The sequence below is a fragment of the Cibotium barometz genome, chromosome 24 (genome assembly GCF_041138505.1).
Source record: "Cibotium barometz isolate CiBa-2024 chromosome 24, ASM4113850v1, whole genome shotgun sequence".
NCBI lineage: Eukaryota > Viridiplantae > Streptophyta > Polypodiopsida > Cyatheales > Cibotiaceae > Cibotium > Cibotium barometz.
Window position 1 is genome coordinate 35,972,197 of NC_141069.1, and position 16,342 is coordinate 35,988,538.

The 16,342-nt window shown below is 39.4% G+C and overlaps 1 protein-coding gene across 2 annotated transcripts in view; it reads left to right on the forward strand.

The window, feature by feature from the left end:
- The first annotated feature begins 6,457 nt into the window (after positions 1-6,457).
- The window catches only part of LOC147625236 (U-box domain-containing protein 44-like), a 47,564-nt gene continuing 37,679 nt past the window's right edge, over positions 6,458-16,342 (forward strand). Inside the window, exons 1-2 of one of the 2 annotated variants that reach the window (XM_086818508.1) lie at positions 6,458-6,702; positions 7,367-8,631. In XM_086818508.1, coding sequence (XP_086674634.1) covers positions 7,408-8,631 — 1,224 coding nt within the window. In that variant the 5' untranslated portion in view covers positions 6,458-6,702; positions 7,367-7,407. Of the gene's footprint in view, positions 6,870-7,366; positions 8,632-16,342 lie in introns of both variants that reach the window. The other variant, XM_086818509.1, reaches the window with a different exon arrangement.

The window sequence follows — 16,342 nt, forward strand, 5'->3', positions numbered from 1 at the left end:
GATGGTTTATTATAAGTATGTTGGTTCACTTCAACACATGGATGAGTTCAATATGATTTCTCTCAAAAGGCCATCAGTGGAGGGTGGGGAACTCTTTGCACAAAACTATTGATATGCTGAGGTAGCTAGACATTTAGGATGTTGATATGGATGAAGAGATAAGTGATGCTGAGGTAGCTAGACATTTAGGATGTTGATATGGATGTTGATATGGATGAAGAGATAAGTGATGCTATAGAGGAGGAGGATGGGAAGGTGAATGCCAACACATTGATAGACTACATGTAGAGTTGGACTTTAGGGTCCCCAAGTAGTATGTTGAAGTGGGGATTAAGGTACAACTTCCTAACAAGCAGATATTAGTGTGCTCTCAGTTGGTTTTGGATATTTCTAGAAGGATACAAGGTTCATGCTAGACTATATATGTATCTAAAAATGGGCCTTAGTTGAGCTGAAATTTAGTTTATAATTACTTCTCTCTCTCTCTCTCTCTCTCTCTCTCTCTCTCTCTCTCTCTCTCTCTCTCTCTCTTACAATTCCCAAAAAAAGATAAATAATTAACTATTAAAGATTCTAGCTTATGATGTTGTTCAAGGAGGCAAGGTAGAAAGCATTGTGTACCTATCTTCAAGGTGTAGCTTCAAGATTTTTGTAGCTGAGATCAAATTCCTATCCCTGAAATGGTAGTATTTCATCTTGGTGGCAAGAAGAAATTTAAGGGAAAGGGTAATAAATTAATTTTGGTGATAGGGTGGGCTCAAAGATGATACAAAGAAAACAGAAAATGGTCAAAATGAAAAGTCTAAGGGGTGAAAGGATAAAGTTAGGTATGGTATGTATTGAACCCATATGATAGTTACTCTACGAATGGGAGCTTTGAGTGATGTAACATTGTTTTGGAATGTGGCAAATGGTGTGAATGGGTCTAAAAGGTGAATTATGCTCATCAAGGATTCCCTAAGCAATGTATGTCTCAAATAGTAAAACACATTAAAATCACATCTTGCCAAAGGCTTTTACCATGAAACTACAATTGCTAGCATAAAATTTAAAAGCATAAAGCACCAAGTAAAAAAGCACAAAAGCATGCTTCGAGCCAAGAGGTTATTTCAATAATTTACAACAAAGAGCCTATCTAGCAAGTACTCTAGTTTTAAAGCTTTTACCGTCTTTTTTGCAAAGTTCTTAATTGCATATAGTTGCTAAGGCATAAGAGTGTAAAAGTGTCATGGTGTCAAATTCATACCAAAGCAAGTGCTAAAGTGCCAAAGCAAATAATTGCAAAAAAAAAACACAAAGTGGGTTTGGCAAAAAAAAAGAAAGATAAGCATAAAAGTGTGCTTTTGCTTTAGATGTTTGAGGCATATACTATAACCTATTCTCCAACTCAATATGTCACCCTAATCTATTTAAGAAGTCAAACTATCTTAAATTTGTTTCGAGAAGCTTGACCTTCCTATGTTGTTTATATAAACACGCAATGCAATGGTAAATGAAAAACTTATGATGACAAGCTTTGATTCATATTTTTTATATCAATATAGAAAGTAATTATTTCAGTGAGGGGAAGAAAAACCTATGCTATATTATATTTGTAGAATAAACTACAAAGTCAAGAAATTATGCAAACAAAATTCACGACCATATATCATAGAAGCTAGCCAAAGGTGCAATGAGGTGATGGTGATGTGAAGCAACTATATATATCATAACATGTTGATTTATTATTATAGCCTAATATGCTATAACCTTTTAAAATAAAGATGATACAAAGCCATAAAAAAGGCATCAACTTTTGGAAAACTTTGTTATAGATAATCAATGGTGAAAAGCACAATATGTTGTATAAGTAGTCAAAGTGGGGAAATAAATAGTTCTCATGGGAATCATGGATGTCGCTCCAAAAGCTATAAACTGAGTAGCTAAGCGAAGGAACATCATAGCTATTGCTATCATCATGAAGACTGCCCACAAAAAGGTTTTTTTCTTTTTGACTTCTCATGAAAATGGCACAAGCATTTAATTTGAGAAAAAACTTTGGCCCATTTGCTTATAATAATTTTAAAATTTATTGTTAGATTACCAAGAAATGGTACTCTCTCAAACTAGGATGGTGGAACAAGCTTATCGAGGGAAAAAGGAAAGGTAGGACATATAAAGGCTTGAGTGGACTTCTTGTGAGCGTGATGTAAGAGGGATTTAAGTATTATTTATTTAAGGAACTAGTATCAAAGCATGAAAGTTGGGCATATAGCCATATGTATGGAATCCTTTTATAATATGTGTATGAATTATTAACCTAATAAATGATTAATATGTGTGTGTGTGTGTGTGTGTGTGATATTAATATTTTACAATAATATAATTTTGTGTGTATGAATGGTTATTTAGGCTTACTCATGTATACTACTATTAAATATTAACAAAACATACTTTGTTATTGTTATATTTATAATTTCTTTTTTTCTTAGTTAAAATTTAATAGATTTGAATATATTATTACTAAAAAAATAAATACTAAATATTCATATAATAATATGTGCAAATATATGAGGGTATTATTTTACTACCTAAAGTATAACTATATTGATATGCTACTTTTAAATTTTATGATATTTATTAGTTACATTTATAACCTTGTGAAATTTATAATAAAACTACTTTGTTTTTATATTTCTACCACTTTTCCATGTTTCCATTTCCTACAAACCTACCCTTTGACTTCTAACTCTCTTTTATTTTTAATGATAAATAGCATAATCCCTATCCTACTATGCTAGAGTTCTAACTATCAAACAGTATATCCCCTATCCTACCACCTTAGAAAAAAAACTTAGCCTCTCCCATTCTATTTATATATTTAACCTAGGGCCTACCTTACCACCCCATTCAATTTATATTTAACCTAGGGCCTACCTTATGACCCCACCTAGCCTTCCCTAATAATCTAAAATAGTACCCCTTTTGAACCACCAAGGTTCCTTCTATGATAGATATCAAATAATATATCCCCTATCCTACCACCTTAGAACAAAACCTTAGCCTACCCATTATATTTATATTTAACCTAGGGCCTACCCTACACCTCGCCTAGCCTTCCCTAATAATCTTAAAAAGTTACCCCTTTTGAACCACAAAGGTTGCTTCTATGATAACTTTAGTCCTTGAAATAATAAGTCCCCCCTTTAAACGTGTTGAAACGTACCTTCTTATTGCCAACTCACACTTCACATCACAACACCCATGTCAAATTGTTATGTGTGTTCTACTTGAATAAGCTTCTCACATTGGGTTCCTGATTGTTTTTCAAACACTGAATAATTGCAAAAGTCTCCCATATGGAACCATGAGTTTGCTCTAATTACTATACTTTTGCTAGTGTAGAGTTCATTTTCATTATGTATCCCAAAAGGGCTTGTTTTTCTAATGGAACACTTTTTGTCTCCTTGCTCTACTAAGCTAACTCATGACACCTGATAATGTAATAGTTATGTCTACAAGAAAAACACTGGTAAAGGCATCCAATATGAAATCATGTCTAAGATAGTCTTCAAGTGTGATGTAATGTAAATATGCTTCTTTATGCATAAATATAATTCTATTTTCCTAGAGAGAGTTCTTGTTTCTTGCAAATAAAAAAGAAAACCACATACGTCCTTAATAACATGCCACCTTTCCCTATCATAGCAAAATACAATCTTCTCATCTAATCACAACAAGACATATGGATGCCACACACCACATATGTAGCTTCCCTCTGTTTCCTTAGTAATAGCAACAGCAGCAAACAGTAGTAGTAGTAGTAGTAGTAGTAGTTGGTAGTAGTTGTCGTCGTCACTTGCCTCTATGTCCTTTTAGTAGTATTAGTAGTAGTGGTAGTGGTAGTGGTAGTGGTAGTGGTGGTGGTGGTGGTGGTGGTGGTGGTAGTGGTAGTGGTGGTGGTAGTGCTAGTGGTAGTAGCTGTAGTCATAGTAGCAGCAAGAACAACAACAATAGTAGTAGTAGCAGTAGCAACAGTAGAGTAGTACTAGTAGAAGGAGTAGAACTAGTAGTAGCAACAGCAATAGGAGTAGGAGTAGTAGTGGTAGTCATGGTGGTGGTGGTAGTAGTAGTAGTAGTAGTAGTAGTAGTAGTAGTAGTAACATTTGATGTTAAGGATGGTAACATTAAGGAGTAGTGGTAGTCATGGTGGTGGTGGTGGTGGTAGTAGTAGTAGCAATAGCATTTAATGTTAAGGATGGTAATGTTAATGTACTATCCTTAACATTAATATTACCATTTGATATAAGCATTTGTTATGAACATGCTCGATGTTGATGCAAATTACTAACATTTGATATTGTAGACATTAAAAGAGATAAATCAATATGCATAGAAAAGTGTTAGTATGAGACTGAAAGGATGAATAGAGAAAATGCATTTCCTTGTAGGCAAAATCTAGACAATTGCACGATAGTCTAGTAGCCCTCAAAGTTTCAAAGCATAGTTTTTGTTTTAAAGGCCATATGAATAGGAGGAACTTTTACGTAAGATTTTTGCATTTGGCAAGAACAACATGGTTACAAGTTTAAAGCAATGGCATACTCTACAAAAAAATGATAGAAAATATAGACAATAGCAAGGTAGTGTAGTAGCCTCAGAGTTGAAAAGGAAGTACTAGAGTTGAATTCTGGACAAGCAAAAGGCAAGGTTTAATATTTAAATTTATGTATCAACTTTGAAAAAATCATTGTATGACATCATTGCTAACTAACATTGCATCATTGCAACAAAAGTGATTGCTTTCTTAATTGTAAGGATAGTGCGAGGAGATAACGTCATTGAAGAGACATACAACGAGCTTAATTTCAGAGAAAGAAAAATGACAAAAAGATGCAACATTTTCCTTCCTTTATAGGCAAGTCATCACACATAGTTATTGTACATCTCAAGCAACTTGTGAGACAGGTATATCACCATAATGATGTCCTGAAAGAATGCCTCAAAACACAAGGGTGAATAATGTAAACATATATTTAATTCAATTTTAAGAGAGGTTCAATTGCTTTTCTTCTTGTTACTCTTGTGTCTTACTCTTTTTTGTTTTTCATGCCTTTTTGAGCTTGATATCATCCCAAATGGCATTCTATTTATGTGAAAGGTATCAATGAATGTAAAAACCTTTGCATTATGCATAAAAAATTATATTTATATGATGATGCTTTGGTTTTAGAGACTTTGAACTTGTAAATGCAAAACAAGTGCGTATATAAACATGGGTTTAATCCCCTAAACTTGTTGAATCATTTGTTGGATTAAGCTTCAATATTATCATGATTATAGGTTCAAGTGAGTAGGAAGTATATTCATCTGATGGTGTCGGACATTGACATGGGTTGAAATTGTTGTTAAGACTTGGTTACATGCTATAATATGATAAAACTTAAATACGAATCTGTATGGATAATTAATGCATACATAATAGCCCCACCTCAAGATGCTTTGTTCTTTTATGAGAGATTATGAAAGGAAGTTTTATTTGATGAGCGATTGTCAATGGAAGCTTTATTTGTCATGTACATAAACTACTACTCCCTTGTGGTACTTTGGTGTGTGCCCTAAATTATATAAAGAGATGTATGGACTTTGAACTTGTTCTTATAATGCAAAACAAACCAAGAGAGTATGGTGACATGTACCTTTCTGCTTTAATGTGGTACCTTACTTCTTTGTATGGTGTAGATGTTTTGACCAGTGTTCGAAAAAAACTATTTTCCCAAAAAGTAAAAAACCTTCATCTAAAAATTGTATAATTATTTATAAAGAAAATTTTCAAATTTTGAAGGTTTTTGTTCTACAACCCCTCAAAATATGCAGGTTTTTGTACCCTTAAGTTTCAAATTTGAAGGTAATTTTAAAAATCTGCAAGTGCAAATTACACTATACTCGGGTTTTTTTCGAACACTGGTTTTGACCTTTGAAACTCTCTCCATCTTAGTAGCTTTATCGCCACTAGATCTCTCCACCTAGAGAATTAGTTGCATTCCATGGTTCTCTCTCTCTCTCTCTCTCACACACACACACACACACACACACACCTCTCTCTAATCCACCTGAGTTCAAGTCCCACCATTGGTCATATATGCCCTCGTGTTGCATTTTACCGATGTTAATACCTCTCTCTCTCTCTCTCTCACACACACACACACACCCCTCTCTCTCTTTCTCACACACACACACACACACACACACGAGCGCGAATAAATAGTGAGCTATTCAAAATTAATTTCAAACAATATGGTGCTTTATTCTAAATAAATAAATGGCTCAAATCAATTTTGTTAGCAGATATAAATATGAATATAAAAGTACCTACTTATATATTGTGATGATACTTAAAAATTTTCAAGTAGGCCAATTAAAAACAATTAGATAATTGTGTGTGTATATATTATTTGACATGGCACGCGGTTTGACCTGATCCTACACGAAGCTTCTTGAACCAGTCTGACGGCCCTGGCCGTCTCGCAATCCAATGGCTGAAATGCCTACGCATCACCGCAAGATCGTATCTGTAGACTCTCTCTCAAGAAGAAGTCCTCTTTCTAGCTTGAGACTCTTGGCAGAAGGAAAGAAAGGGGCCTTCTCTCTCTCTCTCTCTCTCTCTCTCTGTGTCTCTCTCCCTCCCCCCTTCCCCATAAAACGCTTCTCTCTCCAAACACAGTAAGGGACTCTCTCTCTCTCTCTCTCTCTCTATTCTCTCTCTAAACACAGAATAAGTGTCTCTCCCTCCCTCCTTCCCTCCCCCCCCTCTCTCTCTCTCTCCCTCTCTCTTTCTCTCTCTCTCTCTCTCTCTCTCGCTCGCGACAGTTTTCTGCAGAGAATCGCTGGTATTTTTTGGCTCTCTAAATGTCTTTCTTTGTTTTAAAAGGTAGATTTTGTGGGGGAAATGGATCTTTGTTTTGTTTTGTTTTGTTTTCTTGGAAGGGCATAAATTGGGTTTAGCAGAGTTTCAGGAATTCTTGCTAGATATGTAGTAGATGTGCTTTTCAAGTTCTTTATTTTCGTTAATCACTCGTCCAAGTGCTTAATCTCTGTTTATGATACGCTCAAATGCGTTGCATATGTAGCCCATCACTGGTTTAGGGTTGGATAGCTGGGCCTGTGCCGCTCCACTACTCTAGGTTTTTTTTTTCTCGTTCGCCTGCATTTCTAGCCCATTACTGCTTTTTGTGTAGGTAGTTCGAGTATGAATTGTGGGCATTTGGGGCCAAGACAAAACATGAAGAATTCCGTTGTATGTGGCATCTGCATCTTGATGTGTTTAACTTCTGATATCCATATTTACAATCTCTTTCGTATGTGTTGGGAATTTGTGGCCAAGCAGATCTCAACTTCAACCGTTTTAACAGAGGCAGATCTATCTAGATGCTGGGCGTGGAGCTACCGGCTGTGATTCTATTATCACAGTCGCTGGTAAACAAAATCTCAGATGTGGCAAACTCTGCACGGAATGCTTTGGTTGAGCAAGAGATTTTCATTCTATTGGCATGCTATTTGGAACGGATTGTGCCCATATGCATTGAGCTGCAAAGAGGTCGGGATACTTCTCCTATGATACGTGAGATTCTAGAGGCTCTGATGCGCGACATAGATTGTGCAGATCATCTCATCAAGCTATGCAGTAACAAGAGCCGGATTTATCTGGTCACTCACTGCAGGTCGGTCACTCAGCAGCTAGAGGGCGTGGTCCATGATCTTGGGAGAAGCCTCAGTCTTATCCCCCTATCTTCAGTCCAGGGCCATGAAGACACCAAAGCAGTCATTGATTCGCTCTCTCGGGACATGCAGCAGGCACACTTTGAAGTGAAGCAGTCTGATGATCGCATTTGTCAGCTTTTGAATGAGGACAGCATTCATTTACAGAATGACCCAGATCTGCAAGCAGGTTTGCTGCTAGATATTGCTCGTTCAGTCGGCATTGAGGATGCACCACGCAATCCGAGTGCATTGAAACTCCAGGTTGAGCTCCTTAGGAATGATCTTCAAGGTACAACTGAGGCATATGATTTGCAGATGATGGATCTGCTAGGAAACATGGTGGACAACTGGGCACAAGGCACCGACTCAATAAATCCCGTTGACGACAGTAGTCGGCACCGTGACCAAAAGCGCGTAGAGCCACTTTACGAGTCATTTGTATGTCCTTTAACCAAGACAGTAATGCGTGACCCGGTCACATTGGAGAATGGCCAGACCTATGAACGGAGTGCCATTGAGAGATGGTTCAGGGAGTGCAAAGAAAACGGCAGGCCTTCTGTTTGCCCCATGACAGGAAAGGAGCTGGAGAGCACAGCTTTGAAACCCAGCATAGCCCTCAGGCATACAATTGAAGAGTGGACTTCAAGAAATGAGACTGCCCGAGTTGATAATGCAAGGATTTTGTTGACATCCAAGAGCTCTCAGCAGGACATGCTGCATGGTTTGAAGGATATACAAGTACTGTGCACAAAAAATAAGTTCAACAAGCATAAAGTCAGAAATGGTGGGTTGATACCTGTAATCGTTGATTGTTTGAAACATGGAGAACAAGTTCGGTGTTTAGCTCTTGCGACACTCCGCATTCTTGCTGAAGATGAAGACGACAACAAGGTATGCATTATTCTAGCATATTTAGTGGATGTGCACATGAGCACGCTACGTGTGTGAGAGAGAGAGAGTTTAGATGTCTTTGAAAGACCCAAGAGGTCTATAAGACCAAACATAATGGTACAATGGTACCATGAGGTAACATGGTCATGAAAAGGGGAAAAAAGACCATAAACAACTATCCACATATACGATGATGATGATGATAGCAGTGTATCTAGATACATGCGAAAAATTACATCGCCATGCCACTACATAGTACATCCATCCTCATCCATCCAAAATGTCCAGCATAGGACAGTCGATGACTGATGAAAGACTTGCCATGTGTACTGTTTGTGGGAACGTGTCTCTGTGACACTGGAGCATCTTCCGAATCTGGAGCAGCCGTGTAGAGGGCGGTTGTGGACTGGGAGCCTGTGGATGCTGAGTGCGCTGAAGCTGATGAGTGCAATCCAGTGCGACTCCAGAGGGTGTGGGCACTCCACAAAGCGGCATAGTGTGGTGTCGGGGCCTCTTGGATGGGTCAGCCGGGCGGGTGCCTCTCAAGGCTTCCTGAACCTGGAAGAAGCTAGTGATGGCCGGCTGTGAGGGTCTGAGCTCTTCTCTCTTTGAGAAGAGTCTCTATGTCTGTTGTACTCCAGAAAATAAAGACCCAAGCATCTCTGGTCAGGGAAATCCAGGATCCAAGGGGTAGGCTTGAGATGATAATTTTTGGTATTTGGGTCTCTGTGTACTCACTATTATTTCTTTCTCTTTCTTCCTTTTTTTTCTTGAGGCTCTTTAATCCTTTTTGGCGTTTCTTTTCTCTTTTAGGAATTTGAATATAATAGAATGAAACAACTAATTATTGTATTCAATGGAATGGTGAAAATGAGGAGTTAGTAAAATGGAAGTTAGTACGCAATAGGTGAGGTAAATATAAGGGAACAAGGGCACAACCATTAGATTGGAGTGTGTGCTCATCTCTTTACTTTGATGCTGCTCCATTTGTTGCCAAAGATTATGAGGTGGATCAACTTCTACATTGGTCATTGAAGATACAGATAGTCATACCTTCTGCTCCTTATGACCTGGATCGATTTCTACATTGGTCATTGAAGATATAAATTAGTCATGTCGATCAGATTGTGTTAGCAGTCATCTCCTATCTGTACACACTGTCAGGGCCACTGTTGTGGGTGTGCCCGCCCAGTTTTGGCGTGTCCCCATTTTTCCTCACTTCCATGTATTTTTCCCATTTCTTTCTGGGTGTGGGAGGGCTGTCGGCTACCTCTGTGTGCTGGCTGACTGATGGACTCTCACCTGACTAGTTGCTCTGCCCTGGCTGACTGGAGACATGCTGGCCGACTGCCTTTTTCCTGGCTGACTGGCAGTAGCAAGTCGTGGGCTGCTGTCGGCTGTGTTTATGCTGGCCGACCAGCAGCCTGGGGCCATATAAAATGGCCCCTTGCCCCCCACACTGTTCATTGTGTATTTTGGGATTTCTTTGGTGTATATAGCAGAGTTACACTAGCTTCTCTCTCTCTCTTGCATCTGTGTATTGCTCTCTACAGCAGTTGTCTTCATTTCCGCTGTGCATTCTGACATGGTATCAGAGCCCTAGGTGGCTTGAAGCTTGGAGACAGTGGGACGTCGAGGGTTTTCTGATTTAGGTGCTGATTGGAGACTGTTTTGGGCTGTACGGGGCTTGGAGATCGGGTAGAAGGTGGCCATCATCATTGGACAACCACCTTGCATTCTATTTGCAGCCTCTTCTTCTTCTTTTTTTCCCACCCACCCTCCCTTTACAAGACCTTGTGAACCCTTGAGATGGCTGAGAAGCGCGAAGATCCCGACACTCCCCATGTTCCCTGTGGTCCGCCAGTTGGACGGGAACAACTACGGCATATGGAAGGTTATGATGGAATCTGTTTTGGAGTCTTGTGACTTGGCTGATTTCATTGTTGTTGGGGTTCCACGGCCGGAGTTAGAGGAGGTGGAGTTACCCTCTATTCGGAAGGAACCGGAGGCACATGCACAGTTATGGGATCGTGTCAATGCCAGAGTCCGTTCTTTCATCTTCCTCAATTGCACACCATAGGTGATCAATCATATAAAGCATATGATGCTGGCCAGAGGTATTTGGCAGCATTTGGCTTCTCTCTACAACAAGGTATGACCCATGAAGAGAATCTCCTTGGAAGTTTAGATGCAGGTGATGTATCTTGCAAAGTCGTCGACGATGCGGGAGCACATCAGCAAGCTGCAGGCTCTTCAGTAGGAAGTTCTCCAGGCAGGGAAAGAGATATATCATCAGAGGATATGGCCATAACGTTGCTGTCACATTTGCCCTCTCCGTACTCAGCCTTTTACTCTTCGTTGATCACCAGTGGCAGGCTCAGTACCATCACATGGCAGGAGCTTGTGCCCTTGGTCTTGGACCAGGAAGAGCGATTCATGAACCCTCCATAGGGCGGAGGTTCTGAGGTCGTAATTGGCCAACGGTCTAAAGACCGTAATAACAACAATAAGGGCAAAGGGAAGGCTTCATCGGAGAAGTCTTTTGAGAAGAAGCCTGATTAAGTCCAAGAGAAATTGAAGGCCGAGAGGACCTGTAATGATTGTGGTGAGAAAAGCCACTACTGGAGAAAGTGTCCCAAGCGGATTGGGAAGAGTGCTTTCCCAGTCCTGATTCTTCAGCTTCAGCTGCAAAGACCCCAGCCTTCGTGCACTTGGAGATGTTGGACACGGATGCTTCATCTTCTTCGAGCGAGGAGGCAGTGTACAAGTGGTATGTACTTATTGACTTCTTCTGTAGTTGTAGATTGTGTGAATGGCAACTTGGTGGTACTGGCTGTGGAGGGGGAAAATATTGAAAGATTTGTTGCTTTAGATGGGTTTCTTGGTAGTTGAGCAACGAATAGTAGGAGGCTCAAGGACATTATAGGAGTGCAATAAGAACATCCACTGTGCTTCAAGTGGGCTGCTCGTACGGGTTCTTGCCTGGATCATGATAAACCATCAAAAAGAGAAAATTTCAGCGCCTCCTTTGTGATATACTCCTCCGAGTTCTTGCTTTGAGCAAAGTAAACCATCCACAGAGAAAAAATCAACACTGCTTTTGGTCAAAGCCTAAGCTTTGAAACCAATGTTACATGAGGTGTGGTGGAAGCTTTAAACGATGATTAAGGAGTGCGTTAACATGCTGATTCAGGAAGAGAATAGGGAGTATGTCCCAATCACCCGCTTAAGGGTCCCCGCTTGTGAGGACTTCTCAATCTATTAGTAGTTTATAGGGTGTGATTAGAGACATATTACTGAAAGTAAAGATGCTTAGAGCGGAAAGCTGCGTGTTTGCATTGAGACATGGTACCTCTTAAATAGAGCTCGAAGAGTTACAAATGAAGAGGCACATCCCTTAGTGTAGGGGTGTGACTCTTGAATTAAAAGTCATGGCTTTTGGACGTAGAAATGTGTCCTTTGATCAATAGATGTGTCTCTTTGAATGGACGTGTCGATTGGTGATGACTCATGTGAAAGGTTGTGATGCTTCACTGGTGTTCTTTCAATGATTAAGGACTAATCAAGAGTAATTAGAGAGATTAAGTCACAATCGTACATTCCCTTCCACTTAAAATAAGATCCAGGGTTATATAAGTGAGTGCTGTTGACTAAAGAACTCTTGAAGTAATTCTGGGTATTGTTGGTATATCTTCATCACTTTGCCAAGTTGAATCCGAATTATCTAAATCTTTCATAATAATGTTTTGTTGAGTTTCTTTATGTTGAACATCAAGAATTTTCTTTGGAATCAAAACCATATGTCCATCTTCAATCAATGGAACATAATCTGGAACGTCTGGTAAAGTAGAATCTTCTTGTACAAATTTCTTGATCCATGATATGTGAAAAGTCGGATTAATTTTTCTTCATGAAGGTGGTAAATCCAACTTATAACTTAAAGGGGAATTCTTCTTAATAATCCAAAAAGGACCATAGTAACGTGGCTGCAACCTCGGAAAAATTGAATTCAATGTTTTATACTGATGGGGAGTGAAGAACAAAAGAACCATATCACCTTCTTGAAATTCATCACGTCGGCAACGTTGATTAGTTGATTGTTGATATTGTTTCCAAACTCGTATCATTTGATCTCAAACTTAAGGAAGAATTTCTTGCATTGTTTGAACTAACTGACCCGCTAATGCTACCTTGTGTTGAAGAACAAGGTTGGATGGCACAATTGGTGTATGATCACAAGCGGATAATGGAGTTGATAGTTATATAGTCTTGTGGGTTGACTACCATGAGTATATAACATGCACGTTCCTAAAAGGTGAATTTGGGCATGTTCTTGAATTCATCTAGGTATACATATATATATATATGATCACAAGTGGCTTGAAAAATATTGGCATATATTACATGGGTGTAGTGCCACATGTGATCATTGTTGGATATGATAATTCAACTAAGAAGATTGATCAAAATATACTCAAGGTGGATCAAAGATTGTACAAAACATCATGAATATGAGAGACAAAAATTGGTATATGCAGAAAATTGCTTTGAGATTAACACAAGAAGACTCTAATTATGATTAGACATGAACCAAACTTACATAATCACTTGATCACGACTTGTAACTTATTTAGAGACTCCTCTTCCCTATTTTTAGTTGCATGAGTTGCATGAACAACATGCACCAACCATTTGTAGGCTTTACACACCAACCACTGACCACTAGCCGAACTACCACATATTAAATTGGACTAAGGAGTTGGGATTACATTTATCTCCCCTTAAGACCAACTTCTTACAAGAACATGAACAAAGTTTAACATACCTCCTTGACACAATGAGTAAGAGTTCCCCCTTAACAACAACATAGGGTGGTGTACTCTCCTCTACAACTCGTCAAGTTGGAACAACTTAAGTCTTGACTCAACTACATACATGACATAATTTAAAAAGCATACTCATCATCTACATCTTTTATACTAAGACTAGAACAAAGATTTGTTTCTTCTTGTTGATTGACTTCTTCAACCACATGTCCCTTTGCTAGCTTTTGATCCTTTTGGTAGCACTTTGAGGATGGATGATTCGTCTTTCCACAATACTCACAAGGATGTTTGGAGAAACAATCCTTAGTAAGATGATTTGTACGACCACAAATAGTACACTTCTTCTTTGCCGATGTTGTAGTAATAGCATATGCATAAGGATCTATTACATCCTTTGTAATCTTCTTGTCTTCTTCCTGCAAAGAATTTATAATACTTTCCAAAGAAGGGACTGGCTCCTTCTCTTTAAGTACCGTCACAATTTGTCTAAAGCTTGAAGGTAAGCTTTTAAGCAGGATAGCAATAGCATCTTCTTCTGGAACAGGAGACTTAACATAAACCAATTGTGTCATTAAGCTCTTCAACCTGTTAATCAAAGCTGTCAAATTTTCATTACTCTCCATGGTTAGATCAAAGAGTTGCATCTTCAAACTGATCTTGGAATGCTTTGCCTTTGCACCAAAAGTACGTTCTAGTAATTCCCAAGCTTCCATAGCGGACTCAACATCATCAATATAATGAATAAAATCATCTTCTAAAGCAGTAATGATAATACCAAGTGCTTGCTCATCTTTTGCTTGAAGTGCAGCCGTTGTAGCTCTTGTAACTGCAGCAGAAATACTTGCTTCATCATTAGAAAGTGGCTTGACCGTACTCCACAGATTTTTCTTCATGAGGTAGCCCTTCACCTTGATTTGCCAGGTATGAAACCCAGTTCTGTTGAATTTCTCGGGGAATTTGGAGCTCATGATGATGAAATATGATGCTTGATGTTGAAAACTTGCTCGCATAGATGATTTAAGCCCAAATAATAAAAATATCATCAATATAAATTAAAATAAGTATCACCATGTTGTTGGAGCAAGAGAAGCAGAAAACAGGCGACTAGAAAAACGTGTCGTACAGCAGCTACAGTGGACCATATGCTTCAAGCTTTTGTATGCTGAATCTTCACTTGATGGACTTGAATCACCTCAGAGGAATTAGGCCAATTTGTAGAGACGACGGCGAATGGTTCGAATTAGCAGAAAACGGGCTGCGCTGATGGCGATGGGAAATTCGCGAAGCTGCGCTGGAATTCGCCTATGATCTTCGATTTAGGGCATGCGTGGGAGCAAAGCTAGTAGGCTATATCAAAATTTTGGGATATAATCACCTCAGATGCACGCATGGAAGCAATCTACAGCATGTGGTTCAAACAGAGAAAAACTGGCTATGGTGATTAAGAGATTGATTAAGATTTTTGCTAATCAACTAAACCTAATTGGGTCAAGCTCTGATACCAAATGTTGGATATGATAATTCAACTAAGAAGATTGATCAAAACATACTCAAGGTGGATCAAAGATTGTACAAAACATCATGAATATGAGAGACAAAAACTGGTATATGCAGAAAATTGCTTTGAGATTAACACAAGAAGACTCTAATTATGATTAGACATGAACCAAACTTACATAATCACTTGATCACGACTTGTAACTTATTTAGAGCCTCCTCTAGCCTATTTTTAGTTGCATGAGTTGCATGAACAACATGCACCAACCATTTGTAGGCTTTACACACCAACCACTGACCACTAGCCTAACCACCACATATTAAATTGGACTAAGGAGTTGGGACTACATTTATCCAACAAACATGGCATAACTAGGGGCAAATTTTTCCTTTGGGTTTTTCTCTATTTGCAGTCATCTCCTGTCCGTACATTATCTCACAGAAGACCTTTGTTGTGGGTGTGCCCGCCAAGGAGCTTTGCTCAGAGTTCCTCCATTTTTCTCCACTTTTCTTGTTTTTTTTTTCCCATTTTTTTTTGGTTGTGGGGGGCTATGATCTATTGGCCGACTAGATGTGTTGTTGTCAGCTGTTTTCAGTGTTGGCCGACTGTTGTGATCTGGCCGATTGTCCTTTTTTTCTGGTCGTGAGCATGGCCATATATGTAGGTGGCCTGCCCCCACACTTTTTTGGTTATTGGGTATTGTATTGGATCTTGTATATAGAGCACAGTTCATACAGCTTCTCTCTCTCTCTTCAGCGTTTGCTCTTCTTCACACAGTCTTGCGCTTTCAGGCTGGTGGTTCTCTTGCATTTGCTCATCTTCATCGTGGTGTCTTGCTACGTTGTGCTCGCAGTTGTTTCTCATGTTCGTTGCGTATTCCGACATGGTATCAAAGTCCCAGGTGGCTTGAAGGTTGGAGACATTGGAGAGCTTGTGAGACTGTTTCTTGAAGACCTTGGAGCTTGTGGGAGTGCTGGTTTTTTGCTGTTGATTGGAGATCTCTTCGGCTGTTGGGGACTTGGAGATAGGGTAGAAGGCGGCCATCACCGTTGGACAGCCACCTTGCATATTAGCTGCAGCCGCGTCTTCATTTTTTTTTCCCACCCACTTCCCTTCACAAGACCAAAGTAACCCCCCCGAGATGGCAGACTTGCTTGAGGTGGCTGAGAAGCACGTGAAGATCCCTACTCTCCCCAGGTTCCTGGTGGATCGACACTTGGATGGAACCAACTATGGCATTTGGAAGGTTATGATGGAGTCTGTATTGGAGTCTTATGACTTGGCCAATTTCATTATTGTTGGAAGTATCCTCCCTCATCTTCAAGAGTGGCTGAAGAGCTACCAGAACCACGCCGCACGTAGGTCTGCATCGTCCCCCTCGAACCGC